General features: G+C 44.8%; 1 protein-coding gene across 1 annotated transcript in view; it reads right to left on the bottom strand.

Annotated features, from left to right (window-relative positions):
• LOC106577246 (transmembrane protein 150A) overlaps positions 1–10491 on the bottom strand; it is a 50040-nt gene extending 39549 nt beyond the window's left edge. The window contains exons 1-2 of the mRNA XM_014155172.2: positions 10140–10491; positions 9613–9875 (exon numbers count right to left, since the gene is read on the bottom strand). Coding sequence (XP_014010647.1) covers positions 9613–9677 — 65 coding nt within the window. The 5' untranslated portion in view covers positions 9678–9875; positions 10140–10491. The remainder of the gene's footprint in view (positions 1–9612; positions 9876–10139) is intronic.
• Positions 10492–21274: the final 10783 nt, after the last annotated feature.

The raw sequence follows: 21274 nt of genomic DNA, 5'->3' as shown, positions 1-21274 counted from the left end.
AAGGTCCAAAAAAAACACATTACCGATACTATCATCAGATCGTAGAATGTGCCAATGTTTGAACGATTCCCTTAATTTGTTCAGAGCACTTTGAATAGCGGGTAGTTACAATGCAAGAATGCTTCTTTTGCAAGACTGACATTGAAAAAAGGTCATGTCTCATTTTGTTTTTGAATTTTCTCAATAGCAGTATTAATCTGACCATTTTTGTACCCCTTCTCTTGAATTTTCTTTGCGTCTCAGCCATATTTCTGTCGAAAACTGATTGTTTTTTGCAAATTCTTTTGATTTGACAGAATTGGCTGTAGGGCAAAATGCTTTTCAAGGGAAGTGGGTGACAACTATCAGCCCTCAAACTGTTATGATCAGTAGGTTTCCTGTAAAGATCAGTGTATAGAACATTATCTTCACACAGGATCAGAAGATCAAGAAAACTGATTTGACGTGTATCAGATTGCATAGTAAATCTCAGATGCTCAGAACAGGAGTTAAGAAAAGCATGGAACGCCTGGAGCTGTTTTGCATCACCCCTCCATTGAACAAAAATATCATCAATATACCATTTCAAATCATGTTAGGCAAGAAAAAATTTTGAGGATTGAACATTTTAGCATGTTTACCTGCCAACAATACCCACTGTAGTGTACGTAGACCGCAAGCCCATTGTAAGTCAAAAGGGCTAGCGTTAACTGGCTAGCTACTACTGTTACCTACAGTTGAAGTCGGACGTTTACATACACTTAGGTTGGAGTCATTAAAACTCATTTTTCAACCACTCCACAAATTTCTTGTCAACAAACTATAGTTTGGCAAGTCGGTTAGGACATCTACTTTGTGCACGACACGTAATTTTTCCAACAATAGTTTACAGACTGTGTATTTCACTGTATCACAATTCCAGTGGGTCAGAAGTTTACATACACTAAGTTGACTGTGCATTTAAACAGCTTGGAAAATTCCAGAAAATGATGTCATGGCTTTAGAAGCTTCTGATAGGCTAATTGACATTATTTGAGTCAATTGGAGGTGTACCTGTGGATGTATTTCAAGGCCTACCTTCAAACCCAGTGCCTCTTTGCTTGACATCATGGGAAAATCAAACGAAATCAGCCAAGACCTAAGAAACAAAATTGTAGACCTCCACAAGTCTGGTTCATCCTTGGGAGCAATTTCCAAACACCTGAAGGTACCACATTCATCTGTACAAACAATAGTATGCAAGTATAAACACCATGGGGCCACGCAGCCGTCATACCGCTCAGGAAGGAGAAGTGTTCTGTCTCAGAGATGAACGTATTTTGATGCGAAAAGTGCAAATCAATCCCAGAGCAACAGCAAAGGACCTTGTGAAGATGCTGGAGGAAAAAGGTACAAAAGTATCTATAGCCACAGTAAAACAAGTCGTATATCAACATAATCTGAAAGGCCACTCAGCAAGGAAGAAGCCACTGCTCCAAAACAGCCATAAAAAAAGCCAGACTACAGTTTGCAACTGCACATGGGGACAAAGACTGTACTTTTTGGAGGAATGTCCTCTGGTCTGATGAAACAAAAATAGAACTGTTTGGCCATAATGACCATCGTTTTGTTTGGAGGGAAAAGGGGGAGACTTGCAAGCTGAAGAACACCATCCCAACTGTGAAGCACGGGGGTGGCAGCATCATGGTGTGGCGGTGCTTTGCTGCAGGATGGACTGGTGCCATTCACAAAATAGATGGCATCATGAGGGGGGGAAATTATGTGGCTATATTGAAGCAACATCTCAAGACATCAGTCAGGAAGTTAAAGCTTGGTCGCAAATGGGTTTTCCAAATGGACAATGACCCCAAGCAAACTTCCAAAGCTGTGGCAAAATGGCTTAAGGACAACAAAGTCAAAGTATTGGAGTGGCCATCACAAAGCCCTGACCTCAAACTTATAGAAAATTTGTGGGCAGAACTGAAAAAGCGGGTGCAAGCAGAGGCCTACAAACCTGACCCAGTTTCACCAGCTCTGTCAGGAGGAATGGGCCAAAATTCACCCAACTTATTGTGGGAAGCTTGTGGAAGGCTACCCAACACATTTGACCCAAGTTAAACAATTTAAAGGCAATGCTACCAAATACTAATTGAGTATATGTAAACTTCTGACCCACTGGGAATGTGATGAAAGAAATAAAAGCTGAAATAAACCATTCTCTACTATTATTCTGACATTTCACATTCTTAAAATAAAGTGGTGATCCTAACTGACCTAAGACAGAGAATTTTTACTCTGATTAATTGTCAGGAATTGTGATAAACTGAGTTTAAATGCATTTGGCTAAGGTGTATGTAAACATCCGACTTCAACTGTAGCTAGCCACATAGAATTGGCAGTTAGCTACCCACTAATTAACATCTACCTTGCATAGCATTAGTTTTAGGACATTTTTGCCTGTTAAACTATCTGGTTAGCTAAATTTTTGTGATTCACATATAGCTCGCTGATAGTTAAGAAGTAAAACGTTAGCTTTGTGTATATCTGGTTTCGTCTCTATTGTTGCCATTGTTGTGGCTGGAAGAAGGTTCACTGAATTGGAGGGGCAGCGTGAGGTAATACAGTGTGGGGGGGGCTTCTCAAATGTCATGTGTTCTCCATCGTCCTCACAAGAACGTACTCAAGAGAATGTCCTCGGAGAATGAGAGTGTGGCGTATGCATATTGAGAAACACCCACAGTTTGTCCTCCTGTGTGCATACATCTGACAATGCTCAGGGGTCAGATTTCGAACTTCATTATTAAAAAACATAATACGGTCAAACACCTCCATAACGTCAAAAAGGAGAAAATATTGTGATTTCTCCCTACTAGGGGCATCATGACATAACATTTGCACACACACCACCTGAACCCAAAAATAAATTACATTTGGTAAACACAAACTCTGCCATCTGCCTCTGAAGCCATGGCAACCATGAATAACCATCATCACTAGGCCAGAGAGAGAGACAACAGATAGGGAAATATGGAGAGAGAAAGAGAGCGAGGGGGTGGCATCAAAGCACGAGCCCAGTAACTTCTCCACAATACAAGAGTCAGCTTGTGTATGCTACGCTGCCATTCACACACCAAGTTGAACTTGTAGGTGTGAATGGCAGACAAAACATGGGAGGTACACACACACACAGACCCAGGATAACACAGCTCTCTTCCACACACACACACACACAGGTAGTAAAAGATTCCTGAGTGTCCTCGCCCTGCATGGGCCTCTCAGGTACAGTGCCTTGGCGTTTTTCCTATTTTGTTGCATTACAACCTGTAATTTAAATAGATTTTTATTTGGATTTCATGTAATGGACAGACAAAATAGTCCAAATTGGTGAAGTGAAAAAAATAAAAAGTGGTGTGTGCATATGTATTCACTCCCTTTGCTATGAAGCCGCTAAATAAGATCTGGTGCAACTAATTACCTTCAGAAGACACATTATTTAATTCATTAAGTCCACCTGTGTGAGATATATATATATATATATCTCACACACACCTGTTCTGAAAGGCCCCAGAGTCTGCAACACCACTCAGCAAGGGGCAACACCACTAAGCAAGAGGCACCATGAAGACCAAAGAGGTCTCCAAACAGTTCAGGGATAAAGTTGTGGAGAAGTACAGATCAGGGTTGGGTTATAAAAAAAATATCAGAAACTTTGAACATCCCACAGAGCACCATTAAATCCATTATTAAAAAATGGAAATAATATGGCACCACAACAAACCTGCCAAGAGGGCCGCCCACCAAAACTCACAGACCAGGCAAGGAGAGCATTAATCAGAGGCAACAAAGAGACCAAAGATAACCCTGAAGGAGCTGCAAAGCTCCACAGCGGAGATTGGAGCATCTGTCCATAGAACCACTTTAAGCCGTACACTCCACAGAGCTGGGCTTTACAGAAGAGTGGTCGAAAAAAAAAGCAATTGCTTAAAGAAAAAAAAAATAAGCAAACACGTTTGGTGTTTGCCAAAAGGCATGTGGGAGACTCCCCAAACATATGGAAGAAGGTACTCTGGTCAGATGAGACTAAAATTGAGTTTTTGGCTATCAAGAAAAATGCTTTGTCTGGCGCAAACCCAACACCTCTCATCACCCAGAGAACACCATCCTCACAGTGAAGCATGGTGGTGGCAGCATCATCATGCTGTGGGTATGTTTTTCATCAGCAGGGTCTGGGAAACTGGTCAGAATTGAAGGAATGATGGATGGCGCTAAATACAGAGCTATTCTTGAGGGAAACCTGTTTCAGTCTTCCAGAGATTTGAGACTGGGACGGAGGTTCACCTTCCAGCAGGACAATGACCCTAAGCATACTGCTAAAGCAACACTCGAATGGTTTAAGGGGAAACATTTAAATGTCTTGGAATGGCCTTGTCAAAGCCCAGACCTCAATCCAATAGGGAATCTGTAGTCTGACTTAAAGATTGCTGTACACCAGCTGAACCCATCCAACTTGAATGAGCTGGAGCAGTTTTACCTTGAAGTATGGACAAAAATCCCAGTGGCTAGATGTGCCAAGCTTATAGAGACATACCCCAAGAGACTTGCAGCTGTAATTGATGCAAAAGGTGGCTCTACAAAGTATTGACTTCATGGGGGTGAATAGTTATGCATGCTCAAGTTCAGTTTTTTTGTCTTATTTCTTGTTTGTTTCACCAAAAGTATTTTGCATCTTCAAAGTGGTAGGCACATTGTGTAAATCAAATGATACAAACCCCCCCAAATATATTGTAATTCCAGATTGTAAGGCAACAAAATAGGATAAATGCCAAGGAGGGTGAATACGTTCGCAAGACACTGTAGCAGAAGGGTTTATAAAACAAAGAGGACAGTTAGAAAAGGGAAACACAATCATCACATTCACTCAACCTGAACAGTCCCGTCTCACTGAACTGGGCTGACTGTTTTCAACCAGTTTTCCACTTTCCTCAAAAACTCTGTTTTGTGAACTCATGGATATCTTGAAGTTAAAATAACACCAATTGTGGTTTGGTTAGAGCCTAAGGGCAATTTCTCTAAATCCCCGAGGAACTTGAAGCTCTCGACCTGCTCCACAAGAGCACTGTCGTTGTAAATGGCAGCGAGCTCGGCCCTCCATTTCCTGTAGTCCACGATCAGCTCCTTTGTCTTGCTCACGTTGAGGGAAAGGTTGTCATCCTGGCAGTGCTGCCCTCCTCCCTGTAGGCTGCCTCATCGTCGTCGGTGATCAGGCCAACCACAGTTGTGTCGTCTGCAAACTTAATGATGGTGTTGGAGTTGTGTGCGGCTACGCAGTTGTGGGTGAACAGGGAATACAGTAGGGGACAAAGCACGCAACCCTGAGGGGGCCATGTGTTGAGGGTCAGTGTGGTGGATGTGTTGTTGCCTACCCTCACCACCTGGGAACGGCCCTTCAGGAAGTGCAGGATCCAGTTGGAGGGGTCCTTCGCTTAGTGATGAGCTTGGAGGGAACAATGTTGTTGAACGCTGAGCTGTAGTCAATGAAGAGCATTCTCACTTATGTGTTCCTTTTCTCCAGGTGGGAAAGGGCAGTGTGAGTGCAATAGAGATTGCGTCATCTGTGGCTCTGTTGGGGAGGTATGAGAATTGGAGTGATGGTGTTGATGTGAGCCATGACCAGCCTTTCAAAGCATTTCATGGCTACAGATGTGAGTGCTACGGGGCGATAATCATTTAGACAGGTTACCTTGGCGTTCTTGGGCACAGGGACTATAGTGGTCTGCTTGAAACATGTAGGTATTACAGACTGGGTCAGGGAGAGGTTGAAAATGTCAGTGAAGATACTTGCCAACTGGTGTCAGCGCATGCTCCGAGTACGCGCCCTGGTAATCCATCTGGCCCTGCGGTGAATGTTGAACTGTTTAAAGGTCTTGGGAAATGTTTTTACATTGTTACCCCTTTTCGTGATATCCAAATTGGTAGTGGCAGTCTTGTCCCATCGCTGCAACTCCCGTACAAACTCGGGAGAGGCGAAGGTCGAGAGCCATGCGTCCCTCAAAACACAACCCCGCCAAGCCGCACTGCCTCTTTACACACTGCTCACACAACCAGGAAGCCAGCCGCACCAGTGTGTCGGAGGAAACACTGTACACCTGGTGACCGTGTCAGTGTGCATGCGCCTAGCCCGCCACAGGAGTCGCTAGAGCGCGATAGGACAAGGACACCCCAGCAGGCCAAACTGATCCCTAACCCGGATGACACTGGGCCAATTGTGCGCCGTCTCATGGGTCTCTTGGTCGCGGCCGGCTGCGACACAGTCCGGTATTCAACCTTGATGTGTAGTGACGCCGCGAGCTCTGCGAAGCAGTGCCTTAGACCGCTGCGCCACTCGGGAGGCCCACGGCCTTGTGAAAGTTAACCTATTTAAAAGGTCTTACATCAACTCTCATGCGTAGTTCAGTGTTGCTAGCCTCGAAGTGCGCATAGAAGGTATTTACCTTGTATGGTAGGCTTGTGTCACTGGACAGTTCGCGGCTGAGTTTTCCTTTGTAATCCGTGATAGTTTGCAAGCCCTACCACATCGACTAGCGTCAGAGCCAGTGTAATAGGATTCGATCTTGGTCTTGCATTAATGCGTTGCCTGTTTGATGGTTTGTCAGAGGGTGTAGCGGGATTTCTTATAAGCTTCTGGATTAGTGTCCCGATCCTTGAAAGCAGCATCTCTAGCCTTAGCTCAGTGCGAATGTTGCCTGTAAACCCATGGCTTCTAGTTGGGATATGCATGTACAGTCACTGTGGGGACAACGTCTTCGATGCACTTATTAATATGGCTGGTGACTGATGTGGTAAACTCAACATATTCCAGTCTGTGCTAGCGAAACAGTGATGTAGCTTAGCATCCGCTTCATTGGACCACTCCCGTATTGAGTGCGTCACTGGTACTTCCTGTTTGAGTTTTTGCTTGTAAGCAGGAATCAGGAGTTATGGTCAGATTTTCCAAATGGAGGGCAAGGGAGAGCTTTGCATGTGTCTCTGTGTGTGGAGTAAAGGTGATCTAGGTGGTGTCACATGCTGGTAGAAATTAGATAAAAAAGGATTTCAGTTTTCCTGCATTAGTCACCGACCACTAAGAGCCGCCTCTTGGTTAGCATTTTTTTGTTTGCTTATGGCCCTATACAGCTTGATGAGTGTGGTCTTAGGGCCAGCATCGGTTTGTGGTGGTAAATAGACAGCTATGAAAAATATGATGAAAACTCTTGGTAAATAGTGTGGTCTACAGCTTATCGTGAGGTATTCTAACTCAGGCGAGCAGAACTTCGAGACTTCCTTAATATTAGAGATCACACACCAGTTGTTAACAGAGACGCACACACCCTGCTCTGAGCTTCCCAGACAACCACTCTGTCCTGCCGTTGTATAGAAAAAACAGCTAGATTTATATTAACCATGTCCTTGTTCAGCCACGACTCAGAAAAACATAGGATATTACAGTTCAAATCACGTTGATAGGATAGTATTGACAGAGCTCATCCAGTTTATTCTTCAGTGATTGCACATTCGCCAATAGAACGGAGTGTAGATGCAATTTATCCACTCTCCGACAGTCTTGCCAGGTATCCCGCACGCCGGCCTCTATAGCACCGCCGCCTCCTCTTTATTTGGAGTGTCAGGGATTTGGGCCTGGTCCGCGATAATCAATGTGTCTTTCGACCTCTGACTCACTGAAGTAGAAGTCGCCGTCCAAATCGAGGTTAGTGATAGCTGTTCTGATGTCCAGATGCTCTTTTCGGTCATATGAAACAATGGCGGAAACATTATGTAGGAAAAAGTTAAGATCAGCGCAAAAAGATAAAACAAAATAGCACAATTGGTCTGGAGCCCGTAAAAGATCCGCATTCCCTCCGGTGCCATTATATTCAATTACCATGGAAACTTCTACAATCTGTACATTCTGGAACACCACAAAATAATTATCATGATTATTTCTAACAGTTTCATCATGGACAACTAACTACACACTAAACAGAAATGTAGATAGACTGTTGATTCTAAAAACTCTTACTGCCCCATGATAAATTAAAAAGAAAAAAATGTCAGAGAAAGTGTTGCGATCATTTGTTGTTCTGCAATCAAATCAGCATCCAAGATGTCATCCACTGAAAGAAAACAGAGAGGAGCTTAATGGCTGACTACACCTCAGGCTACACCTAAAAGGTCAATTTAATATTTCATTTTGCCTGTTTTCCTCATTTAGAAGAGCATGGAAAAAGGCCTCTGTACTGAATTGCCATTTCACATGCAGCTTTTTCAACAGAAAAAAACATTTGCAAACAGAAAGGTCAATGGAAGAATCTATGTAAGAAGCTGGCTAGCTTTGGGTGGACTGTACTATGAAGTTACTGTCTAGTTCTCAGTAGCTATTTCATGGCACAGAACAGCGTCCAGTGTTTGTATGTGGGTGTGGGTTGCCATGTGAAACCCTGAATAAACACTATCCCGTCAGCCCGGGGGGGGGGGGGTTACGTAACAAAACGTGCCCTTTCACAATCCACTGCCCAAGGAGAGGGACCCTTGACTGCTTGGGAGACAGGGTGCCCTTGTGAGGAAGGAAATAGGTGAGAGGAATCTGTCGGCAACACAGCAGCCAACGCCCCTTCCTCCCTCAGTGTCCCTCCTTCCTTCTGTCTCTCCATCCACCCTCATTACATCTTTTCTTTTTCTACTCTGTTGTTTATCACATATCCTGATGCCTAGTCTTGTTATCCCTATACATATCTACCCCTAACACTCCAGCTACTGACTCTGGAACAGACCCTGTACATCTACTGACTCTGGAACAGACCCTGTATATAGCTTACTTTTCTTGTGTTCTTATTTCTATTTCTCATATGTTTTTGTTCTACTTTACTTTATAGCACTACTGATATTGATTACAGGAAAGAGTTTGCAAGAAAGGCATTTCACTGTACTTGTGCATGTGACAAAACTTGAAACTTCATCCCCTCTCATTCCCTCCAAGCCCTACTCGAGCAGGACAAATGTCACCCCTAGACACTCATCTAAGGAGTCAACCCCAAGCCACCAACCCTAAGTGACTTCACATAGACCTAGACCTAATAAAGGACTGAATAGGAAGGCCTATAGCAATAGGCCTACAGGCTACCTGAACCTGCTATTTTGAAAGAGTGAGAGAGGGAGGGAGGGATAGGAAGGGAGGGATGGATGGAGAGAGAGATATAGAGAGATGGAGGTAGAGATTAATCACAGCCCAAGCTATAATACAGACAGTAGTGATCTAAGGCCACATGCAGGCCTGGGGAGAGAACTAATCCACTCATATCACCATGGAGCCCTGGAATGCACAGCAGCTATGCAGCCAGGTTCTATGACCAGAGCAGTGGTGGTTGGCAAAGTTGGTTTGCATGACTAGATACTGTCCAATCCTGCCATAAAATGTCAGGTATAAAAATAAAAAAAATCTATATAAAACTATGGCTGTGGATTGCTTTATCATGGTAGTTTGACGTTGTATGACAGTTGGCCACTGACTGACTGTTTGAGATTCTGTGCCAGACATGTTGTGCCTTTGGCCAAAGAACCAAACAACAATGGACTATTTTGAGTTGGCTTAAAAGATCAACAAAAAGCAGAAACACTCACACAACCCATATTCCAGTGATGGTCAAGGAAGGCAGACTAACAGGTAGTATGACCCAAAGAGACATGTCCTCTCCCTGCTCTGTCCCTCGGTCCCTCTGTTTCGGGAAATAGCCCTCTTCTTCTTTCTCCTCGTCCTTGGCCAAACTCGCACTCTCCTCTCATGGACTAGCATTTAACTCCAGGTAACTGGCAGTCGCATCTCAGCCGACGTGTTTGTGACTTGAAGGCGAGGAAAGGGAGTGAGCGGAGACGACGTGTCCAGTCTGGAAAGAGGAAGAAGATAGGCTACTCAACATCACCATCATCGTGTTGTCACTATTGGCTATTATGAAATCTGGACAGATGACTGGGTGACTATAGTCAACTGGTTTACAGTGTAAACACACAAGATGATATTAACTTTTTAGACACTTTCGCAGCAAAATATTCATTATTCAGTTAACGTTAGCGGTTTGATGCTAAATTGCCCATCAACTCTAGCCAATTGTTACAGGAAATAAAGATAAGATAGATTCTCAGCATCTCACCGTTTCCCTTTTGGAAAGATTCGTTTTTCGCTCCCAACTTTCGTTTCACCTCACTCTCGTCTCGAGCGCCTATAACTGCAACAGCTCTGTCAAAAGGCACCTTTTCACGAGGCAAATCTCTCCTGTGTTTCTCACGAAAAATACCAACGAGTCAGTATATATTCGTTTTAAATATTTTGGCAGTTTTAAGTCCCCCTTGTTCGTTTTTCTTCTTTGAATGGACAATTACTGTGTGTCTTTTCTGAGGGAACGGACGGTGTTTCGTGTATCTCCGTGGGGAGGTAGCTTTGTCAAAAATCATCAAAGCAGGCTTGCCAGCTGTTGAGCGCAACTCCTCCCCCATCCGGGGTTATTGGGTGCCTTCAATTTATCTCGCCCGGTTGGACAAGAGGTGCAGAAAACGACTGAATATCCAATGGCCACAAATGACGAACTCCGATCACCGACGGTCAGGTGAACTAAATCAAGCGAACCTATTTGTTTTCTCGCGCCTCCACCATGCATCGGTGTTCGAGCCTGCAGTTTAGCTCTGATTTGTTTGTTTGACTAATGCTTTGTATGTTCGTTTGTTCCTGTTTTAAGAAAAATTGTTATCCTCATTATTCTGTGAATTTAGGTCACGCTGTTGACAACAGTGTCAACAGCGTGTATTAACTAGGCCTACATCCCAATAACCGTTTTCGGCACGCATGTCTTGTGGTATATTTTTGACACCATGGTGCATCTCAATAGTCTGCCTGGGAAGTAGAACTTCTTGTCAAACCAAATAGGTGGCATGAAATGAACATAGCTTAGTAGAAGGTACACGATTGCGTCATGTACATTACATCTAAATCCGTAGAGAAACAATTTCAGCATTCATTCATCCATCTCCATGACTATTTCAAACCACAGGAGGTTGGTGGCACCTTCACTGGGGAGGGCAGGTTCATAGTAATGGCTGGAACGGAATCAATCAAATGAAACTTTATTTGTCACATGCGCCAAATACAAGTGTACACATTACCGTGAAATGCTTACTTACAAGCCCTTAACCAACAGTGCAGTTCAAGAAGAATAAAATATTTACCAAGTAGGCTAAAGTAAAAAGTAATAATAAAAAGTAACACAATAAGAATAACAATAACGAGGCTATATACAGGGGGAACCTGTACCGAGTCAGTGTGTGGGGGTACAGGCTAGTTGAGGTAATCTGTACATGTAGGTGGGGGCGAAGTGACTATGCATAGGTAACAAACAAACAGTGAGTAGCAGCAGTGTACGGGGGGGCAATGTAAATTGTCCGGTGGCGATTTTATGAATTGTTCAGCAGTCTTATGGCTTGGGGGTAGAAGCTGTTGAGGAGCCTTTTAGTCCTAGACTTGATGCTCCGGTACCGCTTGCTGTGCGGTAGCAGAGAAAACAGTCTATAACTTGGGTGACTGGAGTCTGACAATTTTACGGGCTTTCCTCTGACACCGCCTATTATATTGGTCCTGGATGGCAGGAAGCTTGGCCCCAGTGATGTACTGGGCTGTTCGCACTACCCTGTCAGATGTCGAGCAGTTGCCATACCAGGCGGTGATGCAACCGGTCAGGATGCTCTCGATGGTGCAGCTGTAGAACCTTTTGAGGATCTGGGGTACCATGACAAATATTTTCAGTCTCCTGAGGGGGAAAAGGTTTTGTCGTGCCCTCTTCACGACTGTCTTGGTATGTTTGGACTAGGATAGTTTGTTGGTGATGTGGACACCAAGGAACTTGAAACTCTCGACCCGCTCCACTACAGCCCCGTTTATGTTAATGGGGGCCTTTTCATGGCTACCGACGTGAGTGCCACGGGGCGGTAATCATTTAGGCAGGTTACCTTTGCTTCCTTGGGCACAGGGACTATGGTGGTCTGCTTGAAACATGTAGGTATTACAGACTCGTTCAGGGAGAGGTTGAAAATGTCAGTGAAGACACTTGACAGTTGGTCCGCGCATACTTTGAGTGATATCGAACTCATCAACACTTGTGTTTGATATGCTTCCATTCACTCCATTCAAGGTTTCCAAAACCGTATCGCAATCAACGATCAATTCCCTTCAGCTAATCAAAATGAAGATCCGATGACTCCAACGCAATGTAAATGCATTGGTGTCAGCAGGGCAAAACTGAATGCATTTATACTGCCACCTAGTGCTTCGAAACCTCCTAAATTATTAGTGAAAAACTGGTGGTTGGCAGTAAATTGAACCTTGCAATAAGTGTGTTTTTAATATAATGTCAATATAGTTCTTTCTTAGATCCTAAAGCTATTTCATTTTATTTGTGATAAATTTACAAGAACGGACAGTTAGAGAACATTGTCATTGCAACTCCAATGCAACCCTAATTTGTAATTGTGTCACAAAACTGTCAGAGTACATTTCGACCCATCACTCATCTCAAAGCTTTCTCAACATTTTCTTAGTATTTTCCTGTAATCAAAAACATGTTTTTTCATAATAAAACAACATTGTATCTCTCTGTAATTACATACTTATTACAATGTAATTCATCTATTGTAGTGACAGCATTAACCAAATATCCACACTTTATAATTATTTAACCTTTATTTAACCAGGTAGGCCAGTTGATAACAAGTTCTCATTTACAACTGCGACCTGGCCAAGATAAAGCAAAGCAGTGCAACACAAACAACAACAGAGAGTTACACATGGAATAAACAAACGTACAGTCAATAACACAATAGAAAAAGTATATTTACAGTGTGCAAATGGCGTAAGGAGGTAAAGGCAATAAATAATAATGAGCATCAATACATTTAAATTTCATACAATATGCTTGTATAACCTCCCTGTATGGAAGCATACAACTACAAGAGGTTTGGACCTTTATGGCACAGATTTAGTGAGATTTCTCTGAAACCGTAGGATCACTGGTTCAAGACCTCCCTTCAGCTGTTCCCACTAAATCGCAACACTGGTTCCACACTGGAACCAAAGCCCCACACACTGAAGGCAGAGGTGGAAAAAGTATCCACGTAAAGATACCTTAATAGAAAATGACTCAAGTAAAAGTGAAAGTTACCCAGTAAAATACTACTTGGGAAAAAGCAAAGTATTTGGTTTTAAATATAGTTAAGTATCAAAAGTAAATGTAATTGCTAAAATATACTTATGTATCAAAAGGAAATAATTTCCAATTCTTTATATTAAGCAAACCAGACGACACAATTTTCGTGATTTTTTATTTAAAGATAGGCAGGATCACACTCAGACATAATTTACAAATGCCAGATCTGAGGCAGTAGGGATGACCAGGGATATTATTTTGATACGTGCGTGAATTTGACCATTTTCCTGTCCTAAGCATTCAAAATGTAACAAGTACTTTTGCGTGTCAGGGAAAATGTATGGAGTAAAAAGTACATTATTTATTTAGGAATGTAGTGAAGTAAAAGTTGTGATAAATATAAATAGTAAAGTACAGATACCCCCAAAAACTACTTAAGTAGTACTTTAAATTATATTTACACCACTGACTGAAGGCAGGGTAGAGATGGTCTATGAAAGTGGTCTGTACTTTGTGAGTGAGGTTCAAGCTATCAGATACACTGTAAAATGCCAGAGCCCCATTTTTCTGGTCCACATACCCTTGACGTCCTGGGCTTGGCTATATCAAATCAAATTTCAAATCAAATGTATTTATATAGCCCTTCTTACATCAGCTGATATCTCAAAGTGCTGTACAGAAACCCAGCCTAAAACCCCAAACAGCAAGCAATGCAGGTGTAGAAGCACGGTGGCTAGGAAAAACTCCCTAGAAAGGCTAAAACCTAGGAAGAAACCTAGAGAGGAACCAGGCTATGAGGGGTGGCCAGTCCTCTCCTGGCTGTGCCGAGTGGAGATTATAACAGAACATGGCCAAGATGTTCAAATGTTCATAAATGACCAGCATGGTCAAATAATAATAATCACAGTTGTCGAGGGTGCAACAAGTCAGCACCTCAAGAGTAAATGTCAGTTGGCTTTTCATAGCCGATCATTGAGAGTATCTCTACCGCTCCTGCTGTCTCTAGAGAGTTGAAAACAGCAGGTCTGGAACAGGTCAGGGTTCCATAGCCGCAGGCAGAACAGTTGAAGCTGGAGCAGCAGCACGGCCAGGTGGACTGGGGACAGCAAGGAGTCATCATGTCAGGTAGTCCTGAGGCATGGTCCTAGGGCTCAGGTCCTCCGAGAGAGTGAAAGAAAGAAAGAGAGAAAGAGAGAATTAGAGAGAGCATACTTAAATTCACACAGAACACCGGATAAGACAGGAGAAATACTCCAGATATAACAGACTGACCCTAGCCCCCCGACACATAAACTACTGCAGCATAAATACTGGAGGCTGAGACAGGAGGGGGTCAGGAGACACTGTGGCCCCATCCGACGATACCCCCGGACAGGGTCAAACAGGAAGGATATAACCCCACCCACTTTGCCAAAGCACAGCCCCCACACCACTAGAGGGATATCTTCAACCACCAACTTACCATCCTGAGACAAGGCCGAGTATAGCCCACAAAGATCTCCGCCACGGCACAACCCAAGGGGGGGCGCCAACCCAGACAGGAAGACCACGTCAGTGACTCACTCAACCCAAATAAAGTGACGCACCCCTCCTAGGGACGGCATGGAAGAACACCAATAAGCCAGTGACTCAGCCCCTGTAATAGGGTTAGAGGCAGAGAATCCCAGTGGAGAGAGGGGAACCGGCCAGGCAGAGACAGCAAGGGCGGTTCGTTGCTCCAGAGCCTTTCCGTTCAGCTTCACACTCCTGGGCCCGACTACACTCAATCATAAGACCCACTGAAGAGATGAGTCTTCAGTAAAGACTTAAAGGTTGAGACCGAGTCTGCATCTCTCACATGGGTAGGCAGACTATTCCATAAAAATGGAGCTCTATAGGAGAAAGCCCTGCCTCCAGCTGTTTGCTTAGAAATTCTAGGGACAATTAGGAGGCCTGCGTCTTGTGACCGTAGCGTACGTGTAGGTATATACGGCAGGACCAAATCGGAAAGATAGGTAGGAGCAAGCCCATGTAATGCTTTATAGGTTAGCAGTAAAACCTTGAAATCAGCCCTTGCCTTAACAGGAAGCCAGTGTAGCGAGGCTAACACTGGAGTAATAAGATCACATTTTTTGGTTCTAGTCAGGATTCTAACAGCCGTATTTAGCACTAACTGAAGTTTATTTAGTGCTTTATCCGAGTAGCCGGAAAGTAGAGCATTGCAGTAGTCCAACCTAGAAGTAACAAAAGCATGGATTCATTTTTCTGCATCATTTGTGGACAGAAAGTTTCTGATTTTTGCATTGTTACGTAGATGGAAAAAAGCTGCCCTTGAAACAGACTTGATATGTTCTTCAAAAGAGAGATCAGGGTCCAGAGTAATGCCGAGGTCCTTCACAGTTTTATTTGAGACGACTGTACAACCATCAAGATTAATTGTCAGATTTAACAAGGTTTGACTTTTTCAAGAGAGGTTTTATTACTGCCACTTTTAGTGAGTTTGGTACACATCCGGTGGATAGAGAGCCGTTTATGTTCAACATAGGAGGGCCAAGCACAGGAAGCAGCTCTTTCAGTAGTTTAGTTGGAATAGGGTCCAGTATGCAGCTTGAAGGCTTAGAGGCCATGATTATTTTCATCATTGTGTCAAGAGATATAGTACTAAAACACTTTAGTGTCTCCCTTGATCCTAGGTCCTGGCAGAGTTGTGCAGACTCAGGACAACGGAGCTTTGGAGGAATACGCTGTAACGGCCGTCAAAGGGATTAGAACAAGGCGCAGCGGGTTGAGTGCTCATTTTAACGTTTATTTTAATAAACTTGAACACGTAACAAAAACACGCAAATGAATGACAGCAAAACAGTTTTGCAGGCTAACCCTAGCAGTGCAAAACAACTTCCCACAAATCCCATGACAAAAACACCCCTCTTAAATAAGACCTTCAATTAGAAGCAATGAAGAGCAGCTGCTTCCAATTGAAGGTCAACCCCATCAACTAAACATAGAAATAGAAAGACTAGACTAGAACATAGAAATATACTAACAGAACATTAACCAAAACCCCGGAACACTCTAAACAAACACCCCTCTACATAAACACATATCCCAACAAACCCCGAACCACATAAAACAAACACCCCCTGCCACGTCCTGACCAAACTACAATAACAAATAACCCCTTTACTGGTCAGAACGTGACATGCGCAGATTTAAAGAGGAGTCCGTAATTTGCTTTCTAATGATCATGGTCTTTTCCTCAAAGAAGTTCATGAATTTATTACTGCTAAAGTGAAAGCCATCCTCTATTGGGGAATGCTGCTTTTTAGTTAGCTTTGCGACAGTATCAAAAATACATTTCGGATTGTTCTTATTTTCCTCAATTAAGTTGGAAAAATAGGATGATCGAGCAGCAGTGAAGGCTCTTTGATACTGCACGGTACTGTCTTTCCAAGCTAGTCGGAAGACTTCCAGTTTGGTGTGGCGCCATTTCCGTTCCAATTTTCTGGAAGCTTGCTTCAGAGCTCGTGTATTTTCTGTATACCAGGGAGCTAGTTTCTTATGACAAATGTTTTTAGTTTTTAGGGGTGCAACTGCATCTAGGGTATTGCACAAAGTTAAATTGAGTTCCTCAGTTAGGTGGTTAACTGATTTTTATCCTCTGATGTCCTTGGGTAGGCAGAGGGAGTCTGGAAGGGCATCAAGGAATCTTTGGGTTGTCTGAGAATTTATAGCACGACTTTTGATGCTCCTTGGTTGGGGTCTGAGCAGATTATTTGTTGCGATTACAAATGTAATAAAACGGTGGTCCGATAGTCCAGGAATATGAGGAAAAACATTAAGATCCACAACATTTATTCCACGGGACAAAACTAGGTCCAGAGTATGACTGTGGCAGTGAGTAGGTCCAGAGACATGTTGGACAAAACCCACTGAGTCGATGATGGCTCCGAAAGCCTTTTGGAGTGGGTCTGTGGACTTTTCCATGTGAATATTAAAGTCACCAAAAATATGAATATTATCTGCTGTGACTACAATGTCCGATAGGAATTCAGGGAACTCAGTGAGGAACGCTGTATAGGGCCCAGGAGGCCTGTAAACAGTAGCTATAAAAGGTGATTGAGTAGGCTGCATAGATTTCATGACTAGAAGCTCAAAAGACGAAAACGTTATTTTATTTTTTTGTAAATTGAAATTTGCTATCGTAAATGTTAGCAACACCTCCGCCTTTGCGGGATGCACGGGGGATATGGTCACTAGTGTAACCAGGAGGTGAGGCCTCATTTAACACAGTAAATTCATCAGGCTTAAGCCATGTTTCAGTCAGGCCAATCACATCAAGATTATGATCAGTGATTAGTTCATTGACTATAACTGCCTTTGAAGTGAGGGATCTAACATTAAGTAGCCCTATTTTGAGATGTGAGGTATCACGATCTCTTTCAATAATGTCAGGAATGGAGGAGGTCTTTATTCTAGTGAGATTGCTAAGGCGAACATTTACATTTACGTCATTTAGCAGACGCTCTTATCCAGAGCGACTTACAAATTGGTGCATTCACCTTATGATATCCAGTAGAACAACCACTTTACAATAGTACATCTATATATTTTTTGGGGGGAGGGGGGGGAGGATTAGAAGGATTACTTTATCCTATCCCAGGTATTCCTTAAAGAGGTGGGGTTTCAGGTGTCTCCGGAAGGTGGTGATTGACTCCGCTGTCCTGGCGTCGTGAGGGAGCTTGTTCCACCATTGGGGTGCCAGAGCAGCGAACAGTTTTGACTGGGCTGAGCGGGAACTGTGCTTCCGCAGAGATAGGGGGGGCCAGCAGGCCAGAGGTGGATGAACGCAGTGCCCTTCTTTGGGTGTAGGGACTGATCAGAGCCTGAAGGTACGGAGGTGCCGTTCCCCTCACAGCTCCATAGGCAAGCACCATGGTCTTGTAGCAGATGCGAGCTTCAACTGGAAGCCAGTGGAGTGTGCGGAGGAGCGGGGTGACGTGAGAGAACTTGGGAAGGTTGAACACCAGACGGGCTGCGGCGTTCTGGATGAGTTGTAAGGGTTTAATGGCACAGGCAGGGAGCCCCGCCAGCAGCGAGTTGCAGTAATCCAGACTGGAGATGACAAGTGCCTGGATTAGGACCTGCGCCGCTTCTTGTGTAAGGCAGGGTCGTACTCTGCAAATGTTGTAGAGCATGAACCTACAGGATCGGGTCACCGCCTTGATGTTAGCGGAGAACGACAGGGTGTTGTCCAGGGTCACGCCAAGGCTCTTAGCACTCTGGGAGGAGGACACAATGGAGTTGTCAACCGTGATGGCGAGATCATGGAACGGGTAGTCCTTCCCCAGGAGGAAGAGCAGCTCCGTCTTGCCGAGGTTCAGCTTGAGGTGGTGATCCGTCATCCACACTGATATGTCTGCCAGACATGCAGAGATGCGATTCGCCACCTGCTTATCAGAAGGGGGAAAGGAGAAGATTAATTGTGTGTCGTCTGCGTAGCAATGATAGGAGAGACCATGTGAGGATATGACAGAGCCAAGTGACTTGGTGTATAGCGAGAATAGGAGAGGGCCTAGAACTGAGCCCTGGGGGACACCAGTGGTGAGAGCACGTGGTGCGGAGACAGATTCTCGCCACGCCACCTGGTAGGAGCGACCTGTCAGGTAGGACACAATCCAAGAGTGAGCCGTGCCGGAGATGCCCAACTTGGAGAGGGTGGAGAGGAGGATCTGATGGTTCACAGTATCAAAGGCAGCAGATAGGTCTAGAAGGATGAGAGCAGAGGAGAGAGAGTTAGCTTTAGCAGTGCGGAGAGCCTCCGTGACACAGAGAAGAGCAGTCTCAGTTTAATGACCAGTCTTGAAACCTGACTGATTTGGATCAAGAAGGTCATTCTGAGAGAGATAGCAAGAGAGCTGGCCAAGGATGGCACGCTCAAGAGTTTTGGAGAGAAAAGAAAGAAGGGATACTGGTCTGTAGTTGTTGACATCGGAGGGATCGAGTGTAGGTTTTTTGAGAAGGGGTGCAACTCTCGCTCTCTTGAAGACGGAAGGGACGTAGCCAGCGGTCAAGGATGAGTTGATGAGCGAGGTGAGGTAGGGGAGAAGGTCTCCGGAAATGGTCTGGAGAAGAGAGGAGGGGATAGGGTCAAGCGGGCAGGTTGTTTGGCGGCCGGCCGTCACAAGTCGCAAGATTTCATCTGGAGAGAGAGGGGAGAAAGAGGTCAAAGCATAGGGTAGGGCAATGTGAGCAGGACCAGCGGTGTCGTTTGACTTAACAAACGAGGATCGGATGTCGTCAACCCTCTTTTCAAAATGGTTGACGAAGTCATCCGCAGAGAGAGAGGGGGGGGGGGGGGGGGATTCAGGAGGGAGGAGAAGGTGGCAAAGAGCTTCCTAGGGTTAGAGGAGGATGCTTGGAATTTAGAGTGGTAGTAAGTGGCTTTAGCAGCAGAAACAGAGGAAGAAAATGTAGAGAGGAGGGAGTGAAAAGATGCCAGGTCCGCAGGGAGGCTAGTTTTCCTCCATTTCCGCTCGGCTGCCCGGAGCCCTGTTCTGTGAGCTCGCAATGAGTCGTCAAGCCACGGAGCAGGAGGGGAGGACCAAGCCGGCCGGGAGGATAGGGGACATAGAGAGTCAAAGGATGCAGAAAGGGATGAGAGGAGGGTTGAGGAGGCAGAATCAGGAGATTGGTTGGAGAAGGATTGAGCAGAGGGAAGAGATGATAGGATGGAAGAGGAGAGAGTAGCAGGAGAGAGAGAGAGCGAAGGTTGCAACGGCACAATACCATCTGAGTAGGGGCAGAGTGAGTAATGTTGGAGGAGAGCGAGAGGGAAAAGGATACAAGGTAGTGGTCGGAGACTTGGAGGGGAGTTGCAGTGAGATTAGTAGAAGAACAGCATCTAGTAAAGATGAGGTCAAGCGTATTGCCTGCCTTGTGAGTAGGGGGGGACGGTAAGAGGGTGAGGTCAAAAGAGGAGAGGAGTGGAAAGAAGGAGGCAGAGAGGAATGAGTCAAAGGTAGACGTAGGGAGGTTAAAGTCACCCAGAACTGTGAGGGGTAAGCCATCCTCAGGAAAGGAACTTATCAAGGCATCAAGCTCATTGATGAACTCTCCAAGGGAACCTGGAGGGCGATAAATGATAAGGATGTTAAGCTTCAATGGGCTAGTGACTGTGACAGCATGGAATTCAAAGGAGGAGATAGACAGATGGGTCAGGGGAGAAAGAGAGAATGTCCACTTGGGAGAGATGAGGATTCCAGTGCCACCACCCCGCTGACCAGATGCTCTCGGGGTATGCGAGAACATGTGGTCAGACGAGGAGAGAGCAGTAGGAGTAGCACTGTTTTCTGTGGTAATCCATGTTTCCGTCAGCGCCAAGAAGTCGAGGGACTGGAGGGTAGCATAGGCTGAGATGAACTCTGCCTTGTTGGACGCAGACCGGCAGTTCCAGAGGCTGCCAGAGACCTGGAACTCCACGCGAACACCGCCATGTTTAGTTTTGCCCAACCTAGGTCGAGGCACAGACACGGTCTCAATGGGGATAGCTGAGCTGACTACACTGACTGTGCTAGTGGCAGACTCCACTAAGCTGTCTGGCTGGCTAACAGCCTGCTGCCTGGCCTGCACCCTATTTCATTGTGGAGCTAGAGGAGTTAGAGCCCTGTCTATGTTCGTAGATAAGATGAGAGCATCCATCCAGCTAGGATGGAGTCAACAGGCCAGGCTTGGTCATGTTTGTGGGTGAGTCCCAGAAAGAGGGCCAATTATCTACAAATTCTATCTTTTGGGAGGGGCAGAAAACAGTTTTCAACCAGCGATTGAGTTGTGAGACTCTGCTGTAGAGCTCATCACTCCCCCTAACTGGGAGGGGGCCAGAGACAATTACTCGATGCCGACACATCTTTCTAGCTCATTTACACACTGTGCTGTGCTTTGGTTCTTGTGCACGAAGGAGTATTTGTCCTCAGAGCAATACAGGCTCCAGGACTTGTCATTCCACCCCAGGCTGCATGCTGTTGCCCTCGCGGTTGATGCTTTGTTAAGTGATGGCGATGTTTGTATCTGTTCCTCTCCAGTCCACCTCCCAGTAGCAGTGACTCCTTGACAAACCCTCC

The sequence above is a fragment of the Salmo salar genome, chromosome ssa18 (genome assembly GCF_905237065.1).
Source record: "Salmo salar chromosome ssa18, Ssal_v3.1, whole genome shotgun sequence".
Lineage (NCBI taxonomy): Eukaryota > Metazoa > Chordata > Actinopteri > Salmoniformes > Salmonidae > Salmo > Salmo salar.
The sequence above is the reverse complement of the archived record's forward strand: the minus strand, read 5'-3'. Positions and strand labels throughout refer to the sequence as shown.